Source organism: Leucoraja erinacea, chromosome 5 (genome assembly GCF_028641065.1).
Source record: "Leucoraja erinacea ecotype New England chromosome 5, Leri_hhj_1, whole genome shotgun sequence".
NCBI classification, from domain to species: domain Eukaryota; kingdom Metazoa; phylum Chordata; class Chondrichthyes; order Rajiformes; family Rajidae; genus Leucoraja; species Leucoraja erinaceus.
This window is the reverse complement of record NC_073381.1, coordinates 86,244,276-86,270,861: the sequence shown is the minus strand read 5'-3', so window position 1 is coordinate 86,270,861 and position 26,586 is coordinate 86,244,276. Positions and strand designations below refer to the sequence as shown.

Sequence of the window (26,586 nt, the reverse complement as noted above, 5' to 3'; positions counted from 1 at the left end):
AAAAGTCTTCAAAACAGATTCAGTGATACTCATGAGGTAAATACTTGAAAAAGTATTTTTGGCAAAAAAAGGAAAGATTATAGAGTGGTATTAATTTGACTATTTTATTGGAGCATAAACACAGGCACAGGTGAAATAACAACCTTGTATTTTGTCACCCATATTACCAAATAATTATGGTGGCATCCAGAAATCATTTGTATACAGCAAAGCAATTTTTAACATAATGATCAATGTCACTGCATAAATTATAATAATTAAGTCATATTGTTTGTAAACCTTTCCATGCTATACATGTAATTACTTGCAAATACTCTTTCCAGTGATCACAGCATTCAGAGCATTATCAGCTCGATGAACATTATGGCATTTTATAGTGATTTGCTTGTAATCATGTATTAAAGATACTGAAATAAACTTTTTTTTTTAATGGACTGTAGAAATGGTTTTACAAGCCTAGCCACCAAGCTTTCTGCTGACATAGCATGATTTAGGAATAGTAATTTAGGAATATTAAAATTCAAGTTACATTCAAAACCAAAGAATGGATCATAACTAGAAACTTTTGCCGTTTAAAAAAAAAACGAGATTAGTAATTAATGGTGCGTTGTTCTGTAATCTTTAATCACATCAGAACAGGTTATTAATTATTAACCATATTGTAAAAGAGCTTCAGGAAACACACGAGCAATTGATAAAAAATATTAATCGAGTACTTTTGCCAAATTCAAAATTGGTATTAAATGCTAACAGAACAAACTGTGTGTAGACCTCGTTGTTTTAGGTATATTGAAATGATGAATAAGCAAAGGTAAAAATGTAAAAATTAGTGAGCTGAGAATTGTATAGGAGTCTGAATATGTTGTAATTCAAACAAATGATAAAACTATTTGCGAATAATTGTGTACGCCAGTGGATTTATAAGTGTTTAGATACTATTCATAATTGACAAATGAAAGTTGGAAATTCGTTATTGCAGGATGGAAGCCCCATGGGTAGAATAGTTGAACTGTGTCCGAGAGCAGACAGCTTGATTGAGTGTCGAGATTATCACATTAGTACGAGTATCGGGAACATTTTATACATTGGAACAGGCTGGTCCAGAAATTGATAAGGAAGTGGCAGTTAATAATCAGATATGAAGACAGATTGTAAAAGCCCCTACAGAGAAACAAAATAAAAAGTTAGCATAAGCATGTCAATCCTCTACTCGCTCCTTTGTTTTGTTGACATTGCTTAATTGTAGCTTAGAGATACAGTGCAGACACAGGCCCATCAGCCCACCGAGTTCGCACCAACCAGCGATCCCAGCACACTAGGATCAATTTATAATTTTTACCGGTCAAATTAGCCTACAAACCTGTACGTCTTTGGAGTGTGGGAGGGAACCGGAGCTCCCAGGGAAAACATACAAACTCCGTACAGACATCACCCATAGTCAGGATCAAAACCGGGTCTCTGCCACTGCAAGGCAGCAACTCTACCCACATTGAGGGAAATGTTATCTTAACACCTTGTTACTAAGCTCTCTATCTCCTTCCCATACTTCATTTTGCCATTGCTAGAGTTCCAGCCCACTAAGCTGGCATCATCTGCAAACTTGTAAATGGAGTAAGACTGGAATTTATACTCTACTGGTCGGTTGGGGGTATTGCGAGTCGGCTGCCCTGCCAGCAGCATGTTCGTTAATTCAAATTTAGTTTTTTTAGTTTGTTTCGGTGTCTCTCAGTATGTCTTATGTGGGGGGGGGGGGCTAAGGGGGAAAACCGATTTTCGGTCACTTCCTCTTGGAGGGGCGACTTTTTCCATGTCGCTTCTCTACCTCCCCTCTCGTGGCCTAACAGCTTGGATTGGAGCAGCCTTTCCCAGAGTCGGGACCATAGCTTCAGCAGCGGACCCGGCGTGGACTTTTTCATTGCGGAGCGGGGGCAAACCCTTGTCGGGGGTCGCCAGAGAGTAGTGCTCCGATCGCTGGCCTGGTGACTTTGATATCATGGGGCTATGGTCTGCAGAGCTTCTAGCACAGGGCGTGTCGTGGACTTCCTATCCGGAGCCTGGGATCCCTTGTCGTGGATCACTGGAGAAGAGCTGACCGCCAGCCTGCGGCCTATAACATCCTGAAGCCGCGGTCTCCAGTAGGAAATTGACACTCCGCGGAGTGTGTTCGACCGTCCCGACGTTGGAGTTTCACAAACAAGAATGTGCATGTGGCAATAAATGTGAACTTGTACTATACACTATACACCTTTTACCGGTGTTCAGAATTATCATGGAGGATGTTTTAATGCCTATCCTTTCTGACAGCCTATGGATCAGGAAATTGAGAATCCAATTGCAGAGAGGGGTGTTGATTCCGTGGACCAGGAATTTGGCCATGACTATGGTTGGAATTTGGTGCTGAATACAGACCTATAGTCAATAAATAGGAGACCGGTGCAGTGAACCTTGTTATCCAGATGTTTCAGGGATGAGTGTCGGGCCAGGGAAATTACATCTGCTCTGGGGCTGGTCAGCATTTGGCAAATAGCAGTGGATCAGGGCTCCTGTGCCATGACTAGCTCCTCAAAGCACTTCATGATGCTCAACTTGGAGCCAATGGACGTTAGTCTGACATTTTGTTTAAGCACTGGAACGATTATGGTTGTCAAATGTGTGGCATCCTCAGGATGGACGAAGGAGAGGTTAAGGGCCGGGTCAGTTGTTCGCCACAGGTTCAGTCCAATGAAGACTGATCCAATGGCTGCAAAGTCGACCATGGGGACATATGCTCCAAAGACTTTTGGGGTAGGTATCCTCATTCCACTAACCCTCTGTTCAAAGAGCATGGAATGCATTAAGCTAGTTAGGGGAGGGATGCATTGTTGCTATAAATACTGCCTGACATCACATTGCCATGCCATGATTGGCGGGTGCCTGGTCAACGTTTCACTTGGCATTCTTAATGGTTTTGGAAAGATCATATATAGCTTTGGTCAGGTTAGAATCACCTGACCAGAGTTCCAGATCCCCACTATACTTCAGGCAAGATTTCTTTTCTCGAACTATTTTCCAACACTCCCATCCGTTAACTTAAATCCATGAGCTCCAGTTATTAACCTCTGTCCACACACTTATGTGAACAAGGTGGCCAAGGTTGGTGAATTACAAACTTTTCATCCACCACACCCCCCCACCCCCAACTTTATTCAGGAGGACAATCAATGGACAAAACCCATGTGCTACACAAGTACACAAAAATGAATTGCAAACAGCCCCACACGAAGCTTGTGAACAAAGTGACTTATCTGACTCACGGTGGAATTCCAAGCTTATCCAAACAGTTATCAGGGTCAGTTCTGTTCTGATAAACCTGATAAAGAGTTAATTGAGTATGCAACTAAACTATCTGCAAATACACATCACTATATAACAGGACTAAAATACCAACTATAGCTTCAATTAGCTCTTCATATCAAATTTTAAACTAGGGCTGTTTTGTCCAGCAAGACAAAGAACTGCAGACAAAGATTCTTGGTTGTTAATCACAATTGACACCAACAGTAGTCAATAGAATAGAGCCGCATAGCGTGGAAACAGGCCTTGAGCTCAACTTGCCCCATATACACTCGTCCCTGCTTTTGGACCATATCCCTCCAAACCTATGCTATCCACATACCTGTTCAATTTTTTTTTTAAGATGCAATAGTACCTGCCTCAACAACTCCCTTCTGCAGCTCGTTCCATACACCCACCACCTTGTGTGTAAAAGATTTACCTCTCAGGTTCCCATTAAATCCCCCCTCCCCATTCACTCAACCTAATGTCCTCTGGTTCTCAGTTCCACTACTTTGGGCAAAAGATTGAGTTTACCCGATTTATTCCCCTCATGATTTTGTATACCTTGATGAGATCACCCTCCTGTGCACTAAGGAATGAAGCTCAAGCCTGCTCAACTTCTCCCTACAGCTCAGTCCCTCGAGTCCTTGCAACATACAGGTAAATCTTCTCTGAACACTTTCAAGCTTGACAACATCCTTCCTATAATATGGTGACCAAACCTGAATGCAATGCTCTAAATGTGGCCTCACCAATATCTTGTACAACTGTAACATGACCTCCCAACTTCTGTACTCCATACTCTGACTGATGAGTCTTCGAGCAAATAATTCTGAGCTTTTATAAAGCTGAATGTATTTATTTGACATGTACAAATAAACTAAATGCTTAAGTCCACTTTGAGGATTTATTTTATCTGAAAAATGCTTACATATCGAGTTAGAGTCAAGAATGAAACTACTTTATTTAAAAATAAAAGTACATTTGACTTCTACACCTTAATACGCATTATAATAGAAGCAAGGAATGCACTGTAAAATCTATTTGACCAGTTAAAATATTATTGGAATTACCATTCAGTTTGAGTACCATTCTTAAAGAAAATATTATCATTCACTACACCCAGCATGTTCAATTACATAAAGCCTGTTAGCAGATCTACAAGCTCATTTCAGATGCACGTGACTAAATATGATAAGATTAAGTCCTGTATTACCTGTCCCTCATAAGTTGATAGAGATTTTCCTTCATATATTCAAACACGAAATAGAGGTGATCATTTTCTCTTACAACTTCTTTCAGCTTGATTACATTTGCATGGTTTAATTTCTTCAGTGACTGGAATGAGGCAATAAGATTTGTATTAAAGAAAAGCTCAATTTCTATACAACTTAATAAAGCATCTTAAGGGCCTGTCCCACTTACGCAATTTTTTTCGGCGACTTGCCGGCACCCGTCATAGTGGCAGCAGGTCCCCGTAAATTTTCAAAATGTTGAAAATCCTGTGGCGACCAGAAAAAGGTACGACTCATTGGATGACTACTCACGACAATATAGGCATCACCCCGCAACACGCTGGAATTTCAACATTTTGTAAACATTTTCGGTGACCTGCTGCGACTATGACGGGTGCCGGCAAGTCGACGAAAAAAGGACAGGCCTTTTACTGAGGAAATGGTATAGTCGTAAAGGGAAACAAATAGCAAGCTAACAAACTGGCATGGCTAGGAACAAAGCTCCACCAAGTTAAATGGTAAAGCCCTATTAAAATAATCTTGTACAGACTCCATTTGATAATTGACCAGTGGGTATTAATGACATACAATTTGGAGACCCAATTTTAATTGATCTCCAGTCTGAGCCAAACTTATTTTGTTTGAAGTGTCTAGACGGTGACATTGAAACATAGTAGGGAGCATGTATTCTCATTGCATCAGGAATCCATTTTCAGAACATGTAATAGCATTCAATCACTCTTAAGAGAATTGACAGGATGAATATACGACAGCATGAAATTGGATCGGACAATTATACGGTATGAACCAAAATTAGAATGACAGAGGAATTACAAAACAGGAACCGAATAGAACAAAACTTAATGGATCACCCACATTCCACCATTCAACGAGGTTGCAGCTGATCTGCAATCTACCCAAAATTAAGCTCCTGATATCCATCAAATGTATTTTATTATTAAAAAACTATCGAAGGAGGGAGGGAATAGACAAATCTTCAAAGGATAAAAGTTTTTTTAGTTTTAGAGTCACAGCGAGGAAACAGGGCCTTTGGCCGATATGGACCATCAATCACCCGTCATGTTATCCCACTTTCAGATCCTACACACCAGGGACAATTCACAGAAGCCAATTGACCTACACACACGCATTTGAAATGTAGGAGGAAACCGGAACACGCAGAGAAAACCCATGCGGAAACTCCGCACAAACAGCACCCACAGTCAGGAGTGAACCCGGGTTGCTGGTGCTGTGAGGCAGCAACTCTACCAGCTGCATCACTATGAAGACACAGGTGTCACAAAACTCTCATCTTAATGTTCACAGCAGGATAACGCACTGAAATATACAATGATTCGTTTTCCATCTCAGTACAAGTCATCTTTATGAAAGCCTTTTGAGTTCCATGATAAAGAACAATTTATTCCAAAACAATAAAAGCGTGGCACAAAATTAAAACCCACCTTGACTTCTCTGAGATTCATACATTCATCCCAAGAATAGAACTTCCTCTTCATTCTATTGAAGAAAAGCATAAATTGAACAAGTTAAAAAAGTGTTGCATTGCTTTATTTAGGAAAAAGGAAACACATCTGTTTACTTCAAAATACCTATAAGTATGGTCTTAGTTTATTATAGACAATAAAGTATTTTCCTCCCACCAATCCAAAAGGGACACATAAAATATAAGTATAGTACATTTAAAAAAAGATGATAACTAGGATTAAATTGTTACACATAACATGTGCGCACTCTTGGGGAAACTGCCGTGGTGTGAATACAACCAACAAGTCTGGGCAAGTGGCATAATTCACATCACACTTAGCGGTGGGATTGGTGACCCTTGAGTCAACAGAAGCACGTACAATGTTAACTGAGCCAAGGTTCAACAAAAATAAAGCATTATACATCATAAACATTTTTACCTTGCGTAATATACAAACAAATAAAGATGACAACTTTCCCCATACTGCGGGTAACATCAGGAAAAAAAAAACAAAGACTTGAATGCATGGTAATTAATCACCACTTAAAACTGTACGGTTAGTTTAGTTTAGAGAAACAGGGTAGAAACAGGCCCTTCAGGCCCACAGAGTCCACACCAATCGCCGCACACTAACCTATACACATTGGGGACAATTTACAATTTTACCAAAGCCAATTATCCTACAAAAACCTCAACGCCTTTGGATTGTGGGAAGAAAGCGGAGCCCCCTGGAGAAAACCCATGCAGGTCACGAGGAGAATGTACAAACTCCGTGCAGACAGTACCCAATGTCAGGATGCCTGCCACTGTGCCACCCCTTATAAGGTATTTATTTGAACTTCTACCAAACTTCTTTGCATGATAAAATCTTCAACACGAGAATGTGCGTGGCGGATTCCTGAGAAACTGTATGGCCAGCATATACCAAATGCTGCAATGCATTATTTTTCATTTTCACGAAAGATTAACATGTAGCATATGTTGATTTCCAAACTAAATACACCCACGTGTTTTTTTCAAATACAAGTTGTGTACCAAAAGTTGCAAAGTTCATTTGCAGCATCACAATCATAGTTAAGTAATGCTTCTACCAGTACTTTGGGTTGCTTGCAAGAATAAGCCTTACAGCACCAGAGACCCAGGTTCGGTCCTGACTTCGGGTGGTGTTCTGTGCGGAGTTTGCACATTCTCCTTGAACTCCTTTTTCGACCAGTGATCTGCAGATCAGAGCTCCTGGAGAAAACCACATGGTCAAGGGGTGCACAGATTCCATACAGACAGCACCTGTGGTCAGGATCAAGCCAGAGTCTCTGGCGCTGTATGGCAGCAACTCTACCACTGCTGCTCGTATTTGTGGAGAGATAGAAAATGTTTAGCTCCATGTTCTACACCCAACTGCTTTTCATAGCCCATTGCCTTTTTCACTTCAAACTCGTGTTTTTTTTAAATATAGGTTATGGTCATGAGGCAAAGGAGACACCCAATGGAAAGGAAAAGGAACTAACGCCCCCTATAATCTCTGTTGCAAGGTTTTAAACTAAATAGAAGTTTAGTTTGACAATTAATAACAATTAACAATTTAATAGTTAACAAATTGAAAATGTATGGATGAAGTTAAAGGGAGGGAGACTGCAGGAGAAGTTATTGAAGTAGACAATAGGTGCAGGAGTAGGCCATTCGGCCCTTCGAGCCAGCACCGCCATTCAATGTGATCATGGCTGATCATCAACAATCAGTACCCGTTCCTGCCTTCTCTTCATATCCCTTAACTCCGCTATCCCTAAGAGTTCTATTTAACTCACGTAATAGGACAGAAAGTTTAAGAAAGGTATAATAGTCTAAGGTCATGCAAAATTGGAACCAGTGAGTCGAGGAGTGGTGAATACCAAACTAAAGGCGTTATATTTGAATACCCTCAGTATACAGAACAAGTGGATGGGCTTGTAGTGCAGTTAGAAATTGGTCGGTACAACACTGTGGGCATCACAGAGACCTGGAGGATCGGATCTGGGAGCCGAGTTTCCAAGGTTACAAAAAGACAGACAGTGGGCAGAAGGGGCGGGATAGCTCTGCCAGTCAGGAATGAAATTCAGTCCTCAGCAAGAGGTGACATAGGATCAGAAGATGTAGAATCCTTGTGGGTAGCATTAAGAAACGACAAAGGTAAAAAGATCCTGGTGGGAGTTATTTACAGGCCTCGGTAGTGGCCAGGATGTAGCGTACAAATTACATCACGAGATGTAACCGGTTTAAAGGAAAGCAATGTTACAGTGATCCTGGGGGATTTCACTGCCACGGCAGATATGAAGGCCAAGTCATTGGGTATTTTTAAGGCGGACCTTGATAGACTTTTGATTAGTATGGGTGCCAGGGGTTATGGGGAGAAGGGAGCAGAATGGAGTTGAGGGGGAAAGATAGATCTGCCATGATTGAATGGTGGAATAGACACAATGGGCCAAATGGCCTAATTCAGCTCCCATGATTTATGAACTTATGAGCCGAGGCCCAAAGCAGTTTTGATGAAAACTATAGTAATAGTGCAAATAATGCTAGGACCTAACTTTGAAGGGTCTCATTCTGCTCTGGAGTCATATTCAGCTTTACACTCAAACTGTGAACCACTTTGCATGGACTGCATATCTTTATTACAACATACCAGTATTGAAGGAAAATTGAAGTTTGAATACTGCAAGGGCATAGATTCTTCACTTACTTTTTAATGGCCACCAGTTCTCCCGAATCAACACATCTTCCCATGAGAACAGAGCCATATGTTCCATCGCCAAGTTGTTTCATAGTAGTGTAACGATTCATGCCAATGCACAAACGAAATACTTGCAGCCGACACTGAAATATACCCAAGGTTCCTTCCTCAGAGGCGAGCAACTGTTCACCCAGAATCTTCTGTTACTGCAGCAACAATTGATGTAGCCATTCGCATCGAGGTCTATACCAGTTACGACAGGCATATTTTGGAGATGGTATCACCTGCACATTGATTTAAAAAAATAAATGAAAAGTAGAGATTTAAATTTTAAAATTCCATTAGCATTCAGAAAATTCCTCTTTAGAAAGACAGATTAAGTCACATCCAATGACATTCTTTAGAAAAAAAAACCGATGAAGGTGATGTAGTTGTTAAAAGATGAAAAATAAATATGAAAGTTAGTGCTTCTTCAGATGCAATGTTTCAACTTTAGAGATACAGTGTGGAAACAGGTCCTTCAGCCCACCAAGTCCACGCTGACCAGCCATCATCCCATACACTAGCACTATCCTACACGCTGGGGATAATTTACAATTTACAGAAGTCAATTAACCGACAAACCTACGTGCCTTGTGTGTGGGAGGAAACTGGCGATCCCGGAGAAAACCCACGCCGTCTCAGGGAGAACATACATACGCCGCACACAGGTCTCTGGTACTGTAAGACTGCAACTCTACCGCTGCGCCAATGTGACGCCCATGTTCTTCAGCTGCTTACATTATCAAGCCTTTGTGTCTTTTCCACTATATTTAGAAAGTCAAAAGCTCTGGTATTTGTTGCAACCTTCAGTGGCCAAAACAGCCACTATATACAATTTCATTTCATCAATTACACATTAAGTGTCTGATATTTGACAGAGAATGAATACATGCAAAGCTTAATTCACTATACAAAATTCTACATTATAAGTCACGGAATAATTCACAGGCAATTTAGCCCATGCTAACAAGTGGGTATCTGTCGTTATTAATCCCATTTTCCAGTTCTTGGCCTGTAACTTTCAATGCAGAGGTGACACGAGTGCCTGTCCAGACATTTCTTCTATGCGGTCAGTGACTTTACTCCCACCACTCTTCCCAGCAGTAATAATAATAATAATACATTTTATTTATGGGCGCCTTTCAAGAGTCTCAAGGACACCTTACAAAAATTTAACAAGTAGAGGACAAACATGTAAGGGGAATGAAATAAATAGTAGAAACATGACTAGTACACAAATTAAAGGGAGGGGGACGTGGGGCTAAGGATAGGCAGAGGTGAAGAGATGGGTCTCGAGGCGGGATTGGAAGATGGTGAGGGACACGGAATTGCAGGTCAGTTGGGGGAGGGAGTTCCAGAGCCTGGGAGCTGCCCTGGAGAAGGCTCTGTCCCCAAAACTGCGGAGGTTGGACTTGTGAAATTTAGCAGTGTATTTATTGTAGGTGTTCACTGCTATCGAAGGCCCCTCCCCTGCCTAAGATCCCATCAATCTCCAGCCCCCTATTCTAAATCTATGTTGTTTACTTTTATTCACCCATAAGAGCAAAAAAAAAAAATCCAGCAGTTTACCCTATTGATACCCTTCATTACTTGAAACCTCAATCATGTCCGCCTGCGACCTCCTCCACTCCAGGGGAAATGGACCTTGCCTCTCCACACTCTCTTCATAACAGAAACACTTAATCTCAGGCAACAGTCATAGAGCCAGTGTGGAAATAGGTCCTCCACCCCAACTTGCCCACACAATCCAACATGTCTCAAGACAAAAAACACCAACCTGAATGACTACCGTCCGGCTGCCTTAACACCAATAACCATGAAGTGCTTTGAAAGGTTGGTCCTCTCCCACATCAAATCCAGCATCCCTGCCTCACTGGACTCATCAATTTGCATACAGGGCAAATAGATCCACAGAGGATGCCATCTCTCTGGCTCTTCACACTGTCCTGACTCACCTGGAGAGACAGGGCACGTACGCGAGGATGCATTTCATAGACTACAGCTCTGCCTTCAACACGGTCATCACCACCAAGCTCCACCAGCTAGGCCTCAGCTCGTCGATATGCGACTGGATCCTGAATTTCCTGACGGAGCGATGGCAGGCAGTGAGACTGGGCCTCGCCTGTCCTCCACTATCACCCTGAGTACCGGCACACCACAGGGCTGTGTACTGAGCCCCATGCTCTACTCCCTCTTCACACACGACTGTGTTCCTGCATTCGCCACTAACACCATTGTCAAGTTTTCAGAAGACACAAAGGTGACCAGGCTGATCACCAACAGTGATGTAACACACTACAGAGCGGAGGTGCAGAACCTGGCGGACTGGTGCTCACGTAACAACTTGTCACTAAACACCTCCAAGACTAAGGAGCTGATCATCAACTTCAAAAGGTCACATAATGAGGAATACGCTCCAATCTTTATTAATGGGGGCAGTGTGAAGAGAGCGTCCAGCTTCAGGTTTCTGGGCACACACATTTTGGAGGAGCTCACATGGTCCACCAACACCGCTGCGCTGGTCAAGAAGGCACAGCAACGACTGTTCTTCCTGAGAACACTGAAAAAGACTAACAGCTGCCGACAACCTTCTACCGCTGCACCACAGAGAGCATACTAACATATGGCATCTCTGTGTGGAATCTCAGCTGCACGGAGGCGGAGAGGAGAGCTCTTCAGCGGGTCGTTCACAGAGCGCAGAAGATAATTGGGACACAGCTACCAGCCTTGGAGGGCATCCACAAGACACGGTGCCTTAGGAAGGCCATCAGCATTCCTCACACCCTTGCAATAGTCTGTTCGAACTTCTACCATCTGGCAGACGTTACAAGGCCTTCTACGCCCGCACCTCCAGACTTAGGAACAGCTTCATCCCCAGAGCTATAGCTGCTCTGAACCGGTCCTGCTGAGTGCCAACATGCCTGTAAATCTTCTCTGCACCCTTTCCAACTTATATCTTTCCTATAACATGGTGCCCAGGACTCAACACAATACGCTAAATGCGGCCTCATCAACATCTATACAACTATAACATGACCTTCCAACTTCTATGCTCATCTGAATGAATCAACTTTACAACTTCTTCAGCACGATCACGACATGGTGACCAGGGAAGAGATTATTGCTCAAACTATATTGCACAAACTAACATCAAATGGTACCAAACACCATATTAGAAGCTCGATTCAATTTCAATTACAATAATGTGCAGTCTGAGAAGGGTTCTAAGCCAAAAAGTCACCCATCCTTTCTTACTGGAATGCACACACACCCCCCCCCCCCCCCCCCCCCCCCTCCCCCCCACTGCCTGAGGCCGTCCCTCTCCCCTGCTGCAGGACGCCCCCACCTGAAGCATTCCCGTTCCCAGCTTCAGGATGCTCCCCACCAGTCCCCGCCTGAAGCCGGTGTGGAGCGGCAGCGGCAGGCCACGACAGCGATAGGCCACGAATGTGCTCCCCCCCCCCCCCCCACAGGCCCCGCCTGAAACTATCTTCCTCCCCCGCGTGCAGAACACTCCCCCCCCCCCCTCGTCCCGCCTGTAGCCCAACGCTTCCCCTCCCCAGCTGCAGAACGCAACAAGAGATGCAACACATACACACCTCCCCTCCCACACCCCCCTTCCATCTCCTCTCACACATGAAGAGGAGGGGAAGGGAATGCTGGGGGATGAGGGTAAATGAGCCGCGCTTGCGCAGTTAGGGGCCTATGGGTGAGTGGGGGAGTACTGTGTTGGGGAAACGGGTGAGTGGTGGAATATTGCATTGGGGAATGGGTTGTGTTGGGGTACCAGGCCTCCCATGTGACTGGGGCCCAACGGGCCCCACTTAGACTAGTTTAGCATTAAAATCACATACACTCAATTGGTATAGGTCATACCTCGTGCATTAAAAGGAAAAAAAAACAATAGGCCATTGAATCATATGTGAAAGCAGATTCATTAACCATTAGCCTTATTAATAATGAAAAAATACATTGCTTACAAAAAGAGCATATGATTAAAGAAAATTTATAGTGACCAGGAAGGCGAGAATACCGTAACTCTGGTTCTGATGCTTATTACTGTTGTAAAACTCTAACAATTTCACCTCCTCACATTGCTGCCTACCCTTCAATATACTTTGACTAGCTTATTTGTCTCGACAATTCCAATCGAAAATTCAAAACTTAGCAGCAATGGACTCAAAGGGGTAGGAGTATGCTGATTCTCTTAAGTAAAATTCCATGCCATATTGGCTGCAAGTGCTGCCTTTGTCTGCAAAATGAAAAAAAATTAAGAAATCCCAAAGAACCCTTTTAACTGGCACAAAATGAGGGATCGCCAGTTTCACTTCAAAGCCACCATGTTAAACATCATTACAAATGGATTTATATTCTGTCCCAGTCCATTTGAAACAGTCATCAATGCGGCCTCAAAAATCAATTTTTAATCTCCAAGCTGCAGTGAACAACTGTCCAAAATTCAACATCCCCTTCCAAATTCTTAGGAAGTGTTGTCATTTTCCAAAACCATGATCATCGCTCCAACTATAAGAACTTTGTAGGCTTTCTCCTTGATTACAGCACCAATTAAAGATAAATTACATGAGATATTCGAGTGCCAAGTCTCGTCAAGTGCATGTAAAATCACTTTACATTCCTTGATCAGTCAAAAAACATTTACTAAGCCACGCAGGGTATCCTTTAAGTATTTGGCACCCTTGATGGGACTGACTTTGTGGGTCTATTCTTTTATTGAATAAGCATAGCCTTGCCCTTAGCATCGTTTCTATCTTTGGTCCCATGAACAGATTCTTATGCTCAATCCCAGCCTTCCCTGTACCTACATGCTTCATCTGTTGCACCAGAGCTGCCAAGTTTTGTCAGAGCATTTCAGTATTCTACTACTTAAAAATCAGTATTTTGCTGAGGAAATCAGTATTTTTACATGGAGCCAATGTGCTGAAAAAAATGTTGTTTTTTTATGTGCGGTCATACCCATGTAAGAGTACAAGAATGCATAACTTTGCTACCAATTGACAGGTCTTCTACGCACCTTACTTGACAGTGCAATCATTGCCATCTCTTTGTATACTGCTGTTTGAACGGCTGCTTCCTACTTTTAGCACCAGATGATGATGTAGAAGCCATTTTGGAAGCCTCCCTCTCCCTCCCTCTCTTTCCCCCCTCGCCATCCCTCTCTCCTTCCTTTTTTCTCCCTCCCTCTCCCTCCCCTCTTCATCCTCTCCCTCTCTAACCCTTGAGCTCACCCACCGTTCTGTAAAATCAAGGCCAATCCCAATGTGACTGCAATCCCACTGGTAACCTTTCACCACAAGGCTTCTACCACTTTCGAACACAGAATTCTACCACTGCCTGAAAAATAAGCAAAAGCTCAACTTCCACTGAGAAAGAGAATTCCAAAGGCTCATTGTTATACGAGAATTTTCCAGAACAATCTGTGACCTATAGCGCTGTGGCTATAGCGTTATGTGTAAAGCCCATAGCACTATGTTTAAAGCCCACAGCGATCCAGCCGCTAGTGCTAAATTTAGAACCTATAGCGCTGCAGCCACGTTTAAATTCCCATGCGTTAAACTGACTGTTTAAACCTGGAGTGGGACATGCAGATCAACGCATACAAAAATAATCACCCAGATCTTGAAATTTAAAACACTAATTGATATAATCTGCTATCATTTTTAGAGGTACAGTACGACTTGTATCCTTGCATTTTTTAAGCAGCAAGATCTTAAGTCAATTTTACCGGGTTATTACTTTTCCATTGGCGAGTAGTATGTTAATGAAACAGGAAGTCGGGCCGATTTTTTAAAAAGCCGTATTTAACAACGCAAAATCATACATCAGTATTCTTATCACATTTCCGTACAAAATACGGAAAATCCGTACTACTTGGCAGCTCTGTTGCACCATTTGAAGACATTCGATAATTCCTTGACTGACTGACAGCCTAAAATTGAACTAATTTTCTCTCCAAAATCATTCACCACCTTAGCATCAGATTTTATTATTTACATTTACCAACATCATGTTCACAAGTCAAACTTATAGTCGCCAACTGTATCATTCTATAATTTTTAAACTGAATGCCAACAAATATTTAATTTCAAGCAGAAAACTAATCACTGGAGGACCTCAGCCGGGCACAGCAGCATCTGTCTCCAAGTCCTAATGCAGGGTCTCGATTCACAATGTCAACAATGCTGCAGGACCTGCTGAAATCTCCCAGCAGTTTGCTTTTGATCCAGATTCCAGCATCCGCCAGTGTCTACATTCAATTCCTCATAACTGGTGTTGGAAATAACTTGGCATACATCATTGGAACTGTAATGCACTAATGACAAAGTAACATCTGGAGAAGCAGCGCTCCATTACATTCACAGAAAGGGCAACTCCCTTTTCAAATATTAGCGTTAAATGACAGCGTTAAGTCTATCTGAAGAAGTATCCTGATCAAAAATGGTGTCTGTCCGTTCCCTCATGATGCTGTCAGACTTACTGAGTTCATCGAGCAGCTTACTTCCAGCATCAGCACACTTGTGAATCCATTATGTTTCTTCACTTTCACGGTAGGTTTACCAAAGTTCTCAATTATTTCAACACCAAGTGGTAGGTCTTAATTACTAGCAGCTAACAACTACCATTGAAAATTATCAACTATACTGCAAATCTGAAGATTTATTCTTTCAGACGTTAATTGTTAGGGATTTAATAACAACCTCTGTAAACGTGTTCTCTTTTTTCCCTATCCAACCCTTTGCCACTCTTTCTGCAATTGATTTGGCAACAAATAAATAGTTTTAAATTTTATTTATTCAGTCTTTAACGATTAGATTGCAATCCTTTAATCTGATTAAGGTAAAGTATTATTGTTCCCTCAGATCTGGGATGCTAGATGGCAATGCACCATCTTCATCATGCACTTTCAGCAATTTAACAGACAAAATATTGTCAAGTTTAGTTTAGAGATGCAGTGCGGAAATAGGCCCTTCGGCCCACCAAGTCCACGCCAACCACTATCCTACACACACACACACACACTAGGGCCAATTTACAATTTATCGAAGCCAAACGGCCTACAAAACTGTACGTGTTTGGAGTGTGGGAGCTTCTCCGGAGTACCCGGAGAAAACCCACTCAGGTCACAGGGAGAACGTACAAACTCCGTACAGACAGCACCCGTAGTCAGGATGGAACCCGGGTCTCTGGGAGGCAAGGCAGCAACTCTACCGCTGTGCCAACATGCCTTATTATCACCCTCAATATTCTGCCATCAACATTAAAGGAGTATAAACTACTTGTTTATTGGGCTGCATGTTTGATATTGAGCCGGCCCTTGTAAATCTGATCTTTTCATGTTTTGCTGCTTTATTTTTTATATTCCATCCCTGATTTTGCATAGCAAATACTCCAAGATATTGTACGATTTACAAAGAGCCTTTGTCAAAATCCTGGATTAGACTGCAAAATAATAGCGCAAGAACAAACGGCTCGCAGCATTACTTCAAAACATCAGTTACCTTGCCAAAACAATTGCACACCTTTCTTTGCACACATCCAAGATTCCACTGATCCCGAGAACTGCAGCTCATTTTCACATTCAGCACAGAAAATTAAATGTCTCCTACCATCTGCGTTCTCCAATACAAATACATCCATTGTTCACTAAGCTACATGCATCTATTATTCGAGACTTGAAACCTTTAAGCTTGTTGAGGATCTTCATGTCACTGATGTCACAGCCATTAATACTACTTGGATAATCACTGCTTGCATTGGACGTCATTAGTACTCGTCTTGAAGACAATATCTTGGGCACATTGAATGTTTTATGTTCAGCCACTATTTTATCACAATTGCCAATTCTCAGGCTTCCTGCTACTTTATGATTAAAATTAAGATAATTTCTTGCTGATGTATTTAGTGTCTGAAGCTAAAGGTACCTTTAATTTTAGAAGTATTTCTAAATTTACTTCTTTAAAGTAAACTTCTCTAAACTTATTTATTCAACTCATGTTAATGTTTTACCGGTTTATCTTCCAAATTAGGTTGGTAGGTAATAGGTTGAGACAGTTAAGGTGGGGGGGGGGGGGGGGCTTGGTAGGCAGATGGTGGACAAAGGCCCAGGATTTTTAAGTGTCTCTTGGACATGCCTTGGGGAAAAAACCCAATAACATTATTTGTAGTTAGAAATAGATCTTTCCCCAAACACCGCCACCTTACACATAAAAAAACTTACCCGACTTACGAAAACCTACCATTAGTAAACAAAATGAGATTGAATGCGATTCCAGTGCAAGAGTAATTAAATGCAGGGAAACCAATAGTACATTGTAGTTGGCACAAAGATTTTAGCATCCATCTGAATGATAACTTTGCATATGTACATGAAGCTCTCCCGAGCTTGAAAGAATCCAAGAGCATTGAGTTGTCCAATTCCAGTGCAGTGGTCACTGGTGTTGGTCCCAGCATAACAGGATATGATGCAACAATTAAGTACATTAGCTTGCACAACTTTGTGTGAGATACCAACACATATAAACATGCTAAAATAAGATTCTGTTTAAGTGGAACATAAGTAAAAAATTTTACTTAAACCACTGTTTTCCAAAATATGTACCGGATTATATAAAATATCTGTGCATAAAATTAATACATTTTACATTTCAATGCAGACATCAAAATTGTTTTAAAAAGTGGTTTATTTGAGCAAATTAGGTGCTAGTTTTCATGGTCAAATGTTTTATGTTTGGTAATGGAAAAATAGTACCAAAGTGAAAGAAAAGTCAAACAACTGGCTGCTAGATAACCAGTTTGTTGGAAATATTGACGTTTACGTTTACATAAAACTGCTATAGCATTTACGGATACCAAATGGGCCAGATGGCAAGCAAGCAAAATAGATTAGTCTTCCCTTTAAGTTGTCATAGCTAAACAAATTCATTTATTAGCAAGTTCTCTGGATACTTTCAAGAGAGCTAAATAGGGCTCTTAAAGATAGCAATGTCATGGGGATATGGCAGGAACGGGGTACTGATTTTGAATGAACAGCCGTGATCATATTGAATGTAGGTGCTGGCTCAAGATAAGATAAGATAATTTATTGCCACACAACCAGGGTCGGTGGAAATGTGGGTTGTCAGCAGCAGTACAATAATAAAGAACACACAACCACAATAAAACTGTAACACAAACATCCACCACAGCATTCACACTGTGCTGGAAGGCACAAATTTTGGTCAGTCCTCTTCCATTTCCCCCCCGTGGACAGGACCAGAGTCAGTCCAGGATCGGCTCTTCCTCACCGGAGACCGCGGCTTTAAGATGGTGTAGGCCGAACGGTCGAGATTTAAAGACTCCGCCGCAGCCAGAAGCACCGTAGACTGCAGGGCCGGCGGTCGAAGCTCCCCTCCAGGGGTGATGGTGAGTTCATGCCGGACCCGCGGTAGAAGTTGGCCGCGGGCCGGCAGTGATGGCTTCTTCTTCCCCCGGGTCCCCCACGAGGGATCCCGGGCTGTAGACGTCGCGCCAGCTGGAACTCTGCAGACCGCGGCTTCAGGCTGCCGGCAGCCCCGGGCCAGCGAAACGGAGCGCTCCCCTCCAGTGAGGGCTCACCCGCTCCACAACGAGAGTCCACGCTGCGTCCACCGCTGAAGCCCCGGGCGTGTCTCCGGGAAAGGCCGCGCCGATCCTTGATGTTAGGCCACAAGGGAGGCGACTTGAAAAAACTCGCCTCTCCATGGAGGAGGCGACCAAAGCGGTTTCCCCCTTACCCCCCCCCCCACACAAAATATACAAAGGAACATTAAATATACTTTAAAACATACTAAAAAATAAAAAAAGGTTGAAAAAAACTGATGCGCTGCTGACATGGCTGCCGCCAGAGCAGCGCCCCCTACCTCAAAGGGGGCCGAATGGCCCACTCCTGCACCTATTTTTCTATGTTTTCTATGTACTTGGGTAATAATTGTTTTAAAATATAATTTACAAATGTTATGTACCTAATATGTACAGTGAGATGGGCAAAATTTAATAGGAAACTGAGGGGCAACATTTTTCACTGTGGCAAATGGAACTAACTGCCAGAGGAGATAGTTGAGGCCAGTACTATAACAGCATCTAAGACACTCGGAGATACAACATTTAAATATGTGGGAACATTTTAATTTTCCCTCAACATTTCCATTACTAAATTTACCCAAGTCGAGGACAAATAAATTTAAGACAAATAAACAAGACTCAAAGGATCCAGCTATTCAAAACTACATTATAAGATGAAGTTTACTTTATTTGTCACAACAGAGGAATAAAGTACGTTGACGTTGGGTAGGTGTGCAGTTTGAAAGGCAGGAGGACGGTGGATGATTGATAACAAAGTAAATCAGCAGAGCGATGGCTGAGAAATGAACGATCATTGGAGGGAATAACCAGCGGAAAATAGGTCGAGAGAAGCAAGAGGTTTGACATTAATTCCGAATACAAGCACTGGAACATGATGGCAAAAACACAATACAGCGCAGAAGAGAACACAGAAAGAACTGTTTGTGCAAGAAGGAACTGCAGATGCTGGTTTAAACCGAAGATCAGACACAAAATGTCTGAAGAAGGGTTTCGACCCGAAACGTTGCCCATTTCCTTCGCTCCATACATGCTGAAACCCGTTGAGTTTCTCCAGCACTTTTGTCTACCTTCGATTTTCCAGCATCTACAGTTCCTTCTTAAACATGACACAAAATGCTGGCGTAACTCAGCGGGACGTGCAATATCTCTGGAGAGAAGGAATAGGTGATGTTTCGGGTCGAGACCCTTCATCAGTGTCAGATCCAGAGATGATGCCCGACCCGCTTAGTTCCTCCAGCATTTTGTGTTTGATGGCTTGAGTGGATGTGTTGACCCGTCTTCGAATCGAGTGTTTCATTATCGTAAGTGAACTTGCTTACTTGCACAGGCAGACAGCATAACAGGTCTGTAAACGCAGCACAGCACACAAATGTAGGAAGGAACTGCATATCAGGTGAATGAAAAAAATGAAGAGAAACGAAATGAATTGCTGGCCAATTCACAAAGGGTGAACATTCAGTTCTTAAACCTCCAGGAATGAATCATTTTACCAACTCTCCCCGCGGGACGGTGGCTGCCAAACCTCCCACACTTCAGCTGTAAACACTCGGGGACGCCTTGAAGTTAGTTTTAACAGAGACGGACGGTTTGTTCCCAATGCTTCACCCCAACACTAACCCGCTCCTTCCTTTCACCTTTCCCCTCCCATCCGCCGCCAGAGAGAAAACCCCTCGCCCTCCCTCCCTCCACCCACTCTGCTCACCACTGTCTGGAAACCCCTCCGTCGTCGGTCGCACCTCCGGCTCTCAGGAGATGGGGAAGAAGCAGAAGAAATGTATTTATTTTTCTCTATAAAGTAAATCTCCTTTCCGGGGATGCGGTGATAGGAGGAGTGACGGGCCGGCGCCGCCTGCACTGCCCTCACCTCACCTCGCTGCAAGCCAACATGGCGACGGCGGCAGCGGCGGCGGTGTTGGTCTCACCGTGGGGGAAGAGCTAGGAGCCCCGCCCCCTCGCCCGTCACTCACACAACAGCTCCGCCCCGATGGTCAACAAGCCCCGCCCATCGCATCGTGCATCTACCGCCACGTCACCCCTAGCCAATCGTGACGTCATGGACCACTACTCCGCCCCCCCCCATAGTCCGTCCACACGTCACCCACGTGACAAGCGGACCGGGGCGGGGCTGTCGTGTGAGTGACAGGTGGGGGCGGGGCGCTGAGCTCCTTCCCGCGCACTTTCCCTTAGAGTCTGAGGAAGGGTTTCGACACGAAACGTCACCCATCCTTTCTATCCCGAGTGTCTGACTGTGCCGCAATTACTCCAGCATTTTGTGTCTTTCTTTGGACCCGAAACGTTGTCTATTTCCTTCGCTGCACGTCGATTGTGCTGCACCCGCTAAGTTTTCTCCAGCTTTTTGTGTATGCCTACATTCTCCCTTGCATCTGCAGTTCCCTCTTAAACACTTTCCCTTAGAGTCTGAGGAAGGGTTTCGACACGAAACGTCACCCATCCTTTCTATCCCGAGTGTCTGACTGTGCCGCAATTACTCCAGCATTTTGTGTCTTTCTTTGGTGTAAACTAGCATCTGCAGTTCCTTCCTGCACGTCGATTGTCTGGGTTTTTTTGCGTTGAGTGTATGCTCATACATATGCCCTTGCTTGATGGCCGCGCTGCCGGCTGTTGAGGCTAAAGATCATAGAGCGGATTATTGATGTGTTTGAGAAGGAACTGCTGATGCTGGAAAATCGAAGGTAGACAAAAATGTTGGTGAAACTCAGCGGGTCACAAATATACTTGTGTTTAAGAAGGAACTGCAGATGCTGGAGAATCGAAGGTTACACAAAAAGCTGGAGAAACTCAGCGGGTGCAGCAGCATCTATGGAGCGAAAGAAATAGGCAACGTTTCGGGCCGAAACCCTTCTTCAGACGAAGACAAATATACTTGTATTGCTTGTATCTTTGGTCGGCGGCACGTGGGTGGGAGACCCAGGGGAGGGGGAAGGCGGCGCGTGCGCAGTGGGGGGGGGAGGGGGGGGCGCGGCTGCGGGTGGTGGAAGCGCGCGTGCGGTGAGGGGGCCGGGGGGGCGGCGGCGGCTGCGGGTGGTGGAAGCGGCGCGTGCGCAGTGAGGTGGAGGCGGCGGCTGCGGGTGGTGGAAGCGGCGCGTGCGCAGTGAGGTTGAGGGGGGGGGCGGCTGCGGGAGGTGGAGGCTGCGGGGGTGGTGGAAGCGGCGCGTGCGCAGTGAGGTGGAGGGGGGGCGCGGCTGCGGGTGGTGGAGGCAGCTGCGGCGGAAGCGGCGCAGTGAGGTGAGGTTGAGGGGGGGGGGCGCGGCTGCGGGAGGTGGAAGCGGCGCGTGCGCAGTGAGGTGGAGGGGGGGCGCGGCTGCGGGTGGTGGAAGCGGCGCGTGCGCAGTGAGGTTGAGGGGGGGGCGCGGCTGCGGGAGCGGCGCGTGCGCAGTGAGGTTGAGGGGGGGGCGCGGCTGCGGGAGATGGAAGCGGCGCGTGCGCAGTGAGGTGGAGGGGGGGCGCGGCTGCGGGTGGTGGAAGCGGCGCGTGCGCAGTGAGGTGGAGGGGGGCGCGGCTGCGCGGCTGCGGGTGGTGGAAGCGCCGAGCGCTGACTCACTGCTCCCGCTCTCACTCAGCGTTCGACAATGGCGGCCGTGTGGAGAGCCCGCAACTTTTTGGATTGTGTCGTTCGTTTCTCCGACCGAGAACTGCAGTAGGTCCGGTATCGTGTGACGCTGCACTGCCCGGCCCGGCATCTCCGCGCTGTGAGGCGGCATGGTAAGGCCATTGCCACGGCCCCTCTCAATGGCACTGTCCGCTCGGCCGGGGCTGCCTTTAAATGGCAACGTTCATTGACACAGGGTTGACATTTCAGCAGCGTTGGGAGGCAAGGTTGCTGGCCCACTGCAACTGGTTGTGTTTAGATATATATATATACACGTGTGTGCGTGTTTATATAAGATGGCGTGTGTGTATTTATATATCAGCGTGTATGTATTTATATATGGTGTGCGCGTATTTATATATTGATGCAGGTGTTTGTATACGGTGTGTTTATGGGTGGCCTTGTGTTTAGAAATGTGAGTGTTTATATATGGTGTGTGTATTTATATGGGATGTATGTTTATATCTGGTGTATATGTGTGTACATATATGGTGTGTATATATGAGGTGCATGGTGTATACATTTTTACATATGGGATGCATGTTGTATATATGGTGCGTGTGTATATGGAGTGCAAGGTGTATCTGGTACGTGTGTGTATATGGGGTGCATGGTGTAAATAGTGTGTGTGTTTATGGTGTGCGCTGCTGTGTTTGTACCTGCTGTGCGTACATGGGGTGTATGTGTGTGTATACATGGTGTGTGTGTGTGCTTAGATATGCTTGTTTATATATGGTGTGCATGAGTATTTATGGTGTGTTTATATACTCTGTGTTTATTGTTGTGTTTGTTTATATGTGGAGATGTGCATATGTTTATACGTGCAAGTTGACATATTTACACTATACACTTCTCTAAGTTACAAAAAGGTATGTGGCAGTGCAGAAAAGGCATATCATGCATGAGGAGATTCCCTGAGAGAGCGGCAGTGTTGACCTGTACATGCATTCGGATGTGTGTGTTTGTATTTCTACATGATCCATTTATTTTTTTCAAGATATGAAAATCTAGGAGCGTGGTGCTCGTGACCTGAATTTTAGAAGCGTGTTTTTTTTGTCCCACTTCAGCTACTGTTTGCGAGACACAAAATGCTGAAGTAACGCAGCTGGTCAGGTATTGCGTACGTGTCTTTGTTGATGTGCGGCGGGGGGCGGTTTATTTGTATGCCTATACGATCCGTACACTATGCAAAGTTACAAAAACATTCGGGGAAAGTGGTAGCCTGACTGCGTGTGCTCATCAATGGAAAGTGTATTTATCTATGAGTATTGTGAGTGCGTGTACATCTACACGATCCATGCATCTTGTCACGTTGCAAAAGTATGCAGGAGAGCGGCTGTCGTGACCAGAGTTTTGGAAGCAGTGTTTCCAATCCACTACAGCGAATGTTTGGTATGGTTGTATGCAAAAATCTTATAGCTCCGCTATAAGATGTTTGGTTGTATGTATGTGTGTGTGGGGCGTGGTTGTGTGTGGCATTTATGTGTGTGTGTTTATATGTTCGCGTAATCTGTGCGTTATCTCAAATTACATGTAACAGAGCGTCAGTCAGACGTGAGTTTTGGAAGTAGGATTTCTGGCCCACTTTAGCTAATGGTTGGTGGCATTGTGAAGATGTGTGTGTAGTGACGTGTCAATAACATGCCTCCTTTATGTGATGTTGTTTATGATTAACCTGCGTGCTGATCATTGAGAAACCCGCTAGCTTGCTTGCTGCAAGTCTGCGTGTGTTCTCTGATAATGGTATTTATCACCACAACAGAATTGCTGATTCCTCACGTTAGAGAAGTCTAAACGTTCAAAGTGATTTGCAAAACAATTTACAATGTGATTTACCATCTGTTGTGTACCACAGAAACTTTGAAAAGTATGAGAGAGTTGGAAAGGATTGATTCTATTTTAATAGATTAATATCTGATCGATGTGTAAATTGGCAGAGGAATGGTTGATGGAATTTAATACAGAGAAGTGTGTGTGAGGTGTTGCATTTTGGGACATCGAACAAGGGCAGGACCTACACAGTAAGTGGTAGGCCTCTTGGTAGTGTTGTAGAGCAGAGCGATCTAGGAGTACAGGTGCATGGTTCCTTGAAGGTCAAGGTGCAGGTAGATGAGGTGGTCAAAAAGGCTTTTGGCACTTTGGCCTTGGTCAGTCAGAGTATTGCGTATAGAAGTTGGGAGGTCATGTTGCAGTTTATGAGACTTGGTGTGGCTGCATTTGGAATATTGTGTTCAGTTCTGGGCACCATGTTATAGGAAAGATATTGTCAACCTCAGTGGCTGTTCCACTGGGTCTTCCCCATCCCTCTCAAACTATGTGACCCCTGCACTTCCTCACCCACACTACAGTCTTCATGCCCCCCCCCCCCCCCCCCACCAGACATCGCCTCGCCTTCAGTCCACTTACCTGCCTTCCTCCGGGTCCAACCCCCATCCCTGCTGGGTGTTCACCACCCCCCCCCCCCCCCCCCCCCCCCGACCTCCCCCTCTCTGATACCGAACGGTCGGACCTCAACAGAGGCCTTACCTTCATCCCCCTCTGTCACCACCTCAATGAGTTCCATGCCCGCCACAACTTGCAGCTCTTCTACCGTCGCTTTCGTCTCGCAGCGTTCTTCCATGGGAACGAGTCCCCGCCCCCCACTGCTGATCCCTTTTCCCGTCTCCAATGGACCCCTTCCTCGTGGACCCCGCCCTCCACGGTCTTCCGGCTTTAGAACTTTTTATTCAAAACTGCCGGCGGGACATCAACCGCCACAACGCCTCCACTCCCCTTTCTCACTCTAACCTCTCCCCCCCCCCCCCCCCCCCCCCCCCCCCTGAACACACTGCAATTGACTCAACTACGCAACAACCCAGACTGGGTTATCAAACCCGCGACAAGGGAGGTGCCATGGTATTCTGGCGTGCTGATCTCTCCAAAGCTGAGGCCACACGCCAGCTCTCGGTTACCTCCTCCTACCTACCCCTGGACCATGACCCCACTGACGAGCACCAGGCCACCATCTCTAGCACCATCACTGACTTCATTAACTCCGGCTCCCTGCCCCCCCCCCCCCCTCCCCCCCCAGCCTCCAACCTCATCGTTCCCCAGCCCCGCACAGCCCGATTTTACCTTCTCCCCAAAATCCATAAACCTGACTGTCCTCGTAGACCCATTGTCTCTGCCTGTTCGCGCCCTACCGATCTTATTTCCACGTACCTCGACTACATCCTATCCTCCTTGGTCAAATCCCTCCCTACCTATGTCCAAGACACCTCAGACACTCTCCGTCGTCTCCAGGCATTCCATTCTCTAGGCCCCCATCCCCTCATCTTCACCATGGACGTCCAGTCACTCTACACCTCCATCCCCCACCAGGATGGTCTCGGAGCCCTCCGGTTCTTCCACGACCGGAGAACCAACCTATACCCGTCCACTGACACTCTCCTACGCCTAGCGGAGTTCGCCCTTACACTCAATAACTTTTCGTTTGACTCATCCCATTTCCTCCAAACACAAGGCGTAGCTATGGGCACGCGCAGGGTCCCCAGCTATGCCTGCCTCTTTGTAGGGCATGTCGAACAATCTTTGTTCGAGCCGTACCATGGCCCCATCCCCGACCTCTACCTCCGCTACATCGACAATTGCATTGGTGCTACCTCCTGCACCCACACACAACTCACTAACTTCATCAACTTCGCCACTAACTTCCATCCGGCATTCAAATACACCTGGACCATTTCTGACACTTCTCTACCATTTCTTGACCTCACTATCTCCATCACAGGTGATAGACTTTTGACCGACATCCATTATAAACCCACTGACTTGCATGGCTATCTAGATTACACTTCTTCCCACCCTGCTTCCTGTAAGGACTCCATCCCCTACTCCCAATTTCTCCGTCTACGCCGCATCTGCTCCCAGGATGAGGTGTTCCACACCAGGGCATCGGAAATGTCCTCATTCTTCAGGGAACGGGGGTTCCCCTCCCCTACCAGAGATGAGGCTCTCACCAGGGTCTCTTCAATACCCTGCAACACTGACCACACCTGGAGTATTGTGTGCAGATTTGGTCCCCTAAGTTGAGGAAGGACATTCTTGCTATTGAGGCAGTGCAGCGAGGTTTACAAGGTTAATTCCCGGGATGGCGGGTCTGTCATATGCTGAGAGAATGGAGAAGGCTGGGCTTGTATACTCTGGAGTTTAGAAGGATGAGAGGGGATCTTATTGAAACATATAAAATTATTAATAGTTTGGACACGCTAGAGGCAGGAAACATGTTCCCGATGTTGGGGGAGTCCAGAACCAGGGTCCACAGTTTAAGAATAAGGGGTAAGCCATTCAGAACGGAGACAAGGAAACACTTTTTCTCACAGAGAGTTGTGAGTCTGTGGAATTCTCTGTTGAGGCCAGTTCCCTGGATACTTTCAAGAGAGAGCTAGATAGGGCTATTAAACATAGCGGAGTCAGGGGATATGGGGAGAAAGCAGGAACGGGGTACTGATTGGGGATGATCAGCTATGGTCACATTGAATGGCGGTGCTGGCTCGAAGGGCCGAATGGCCTTCTCCTGCAACTATTGTCCATTGAT

At 45.0% G+C, this 26,586-nt stretch overlaps 2 protein-coding genes across 7 annotated transcripts in view; one reads left to right on the top strand and one right to left on the bottom strand.

Annotated features, from left to right (window-relative positions):
* The window catches only part of LOC129697525 (serine/threonine-protein kinase ICK-like), a 44,897-nt gene extending 24,580 nt beyond the window's left edge, over window positions 1-20,317 (bottom strand). Inside the window, exons 1-5 of one of the 3 annotated variants that reach the window (XM_055636175.1) lie at window positions 20,103-20,316; window positions 19,720-19,782; window positions 8,750-9,024; window positions 6,014-6,068; window positions 4,532-4,653 (exon numbers count right to left, since the gene is read on the bottom strand). In XM_055636175.1, the coding sequence (XP_055492150.1) occupies window positions 4,532-4,653; window positions 6,014-6,068; window positions 8,750-8,850 (278 nt within the window). In that variant the 5' untranslated portion in view covers window positions 8,851-9,024; window positions 19,720-19,782; window positions 20,103-20,316. Of the gene's footprint in view, window positions 1-4,531; window positions 4,654-6,013; window positions 6,069-8,749; window positions 9,025-19,719; window positions 19,783-20,102 lie in introns of all 3 variants that reach the window. The other 2 variants (XM_055636176.1, XM_055636173.1) reach the window with 2 other exon arrangements.
* A 1,592-nt stretch (window positions 20,318-21,909) lies between these two features.
* The window catches only part of fbxo9 (F-box protein 9), a 63,157-nt gene continuing 58,480 nt past the window's right edge, over window positions 21,910-26,586 (top strand). For 3 of the 4 annotated variants that reach the window (XM_055636170.1, XM_055636168.1, XM_055636167.1), the window contains exon 1: window positions 21,911-22,123. In XM_055636170.1, coding sequence (XP_055492145.1) covers window positions 22,121-22,123 — 3 coding nt within the window. In that variant the 5' untranslated portion in view covers window positions 21,911-22,120. Of the gene's footprint in view, window positions 22,124-26,586 lie in introns of all 4 variants that reach the window. The other variant, XM_055636169.1, reaches the window with a different exon arrangement.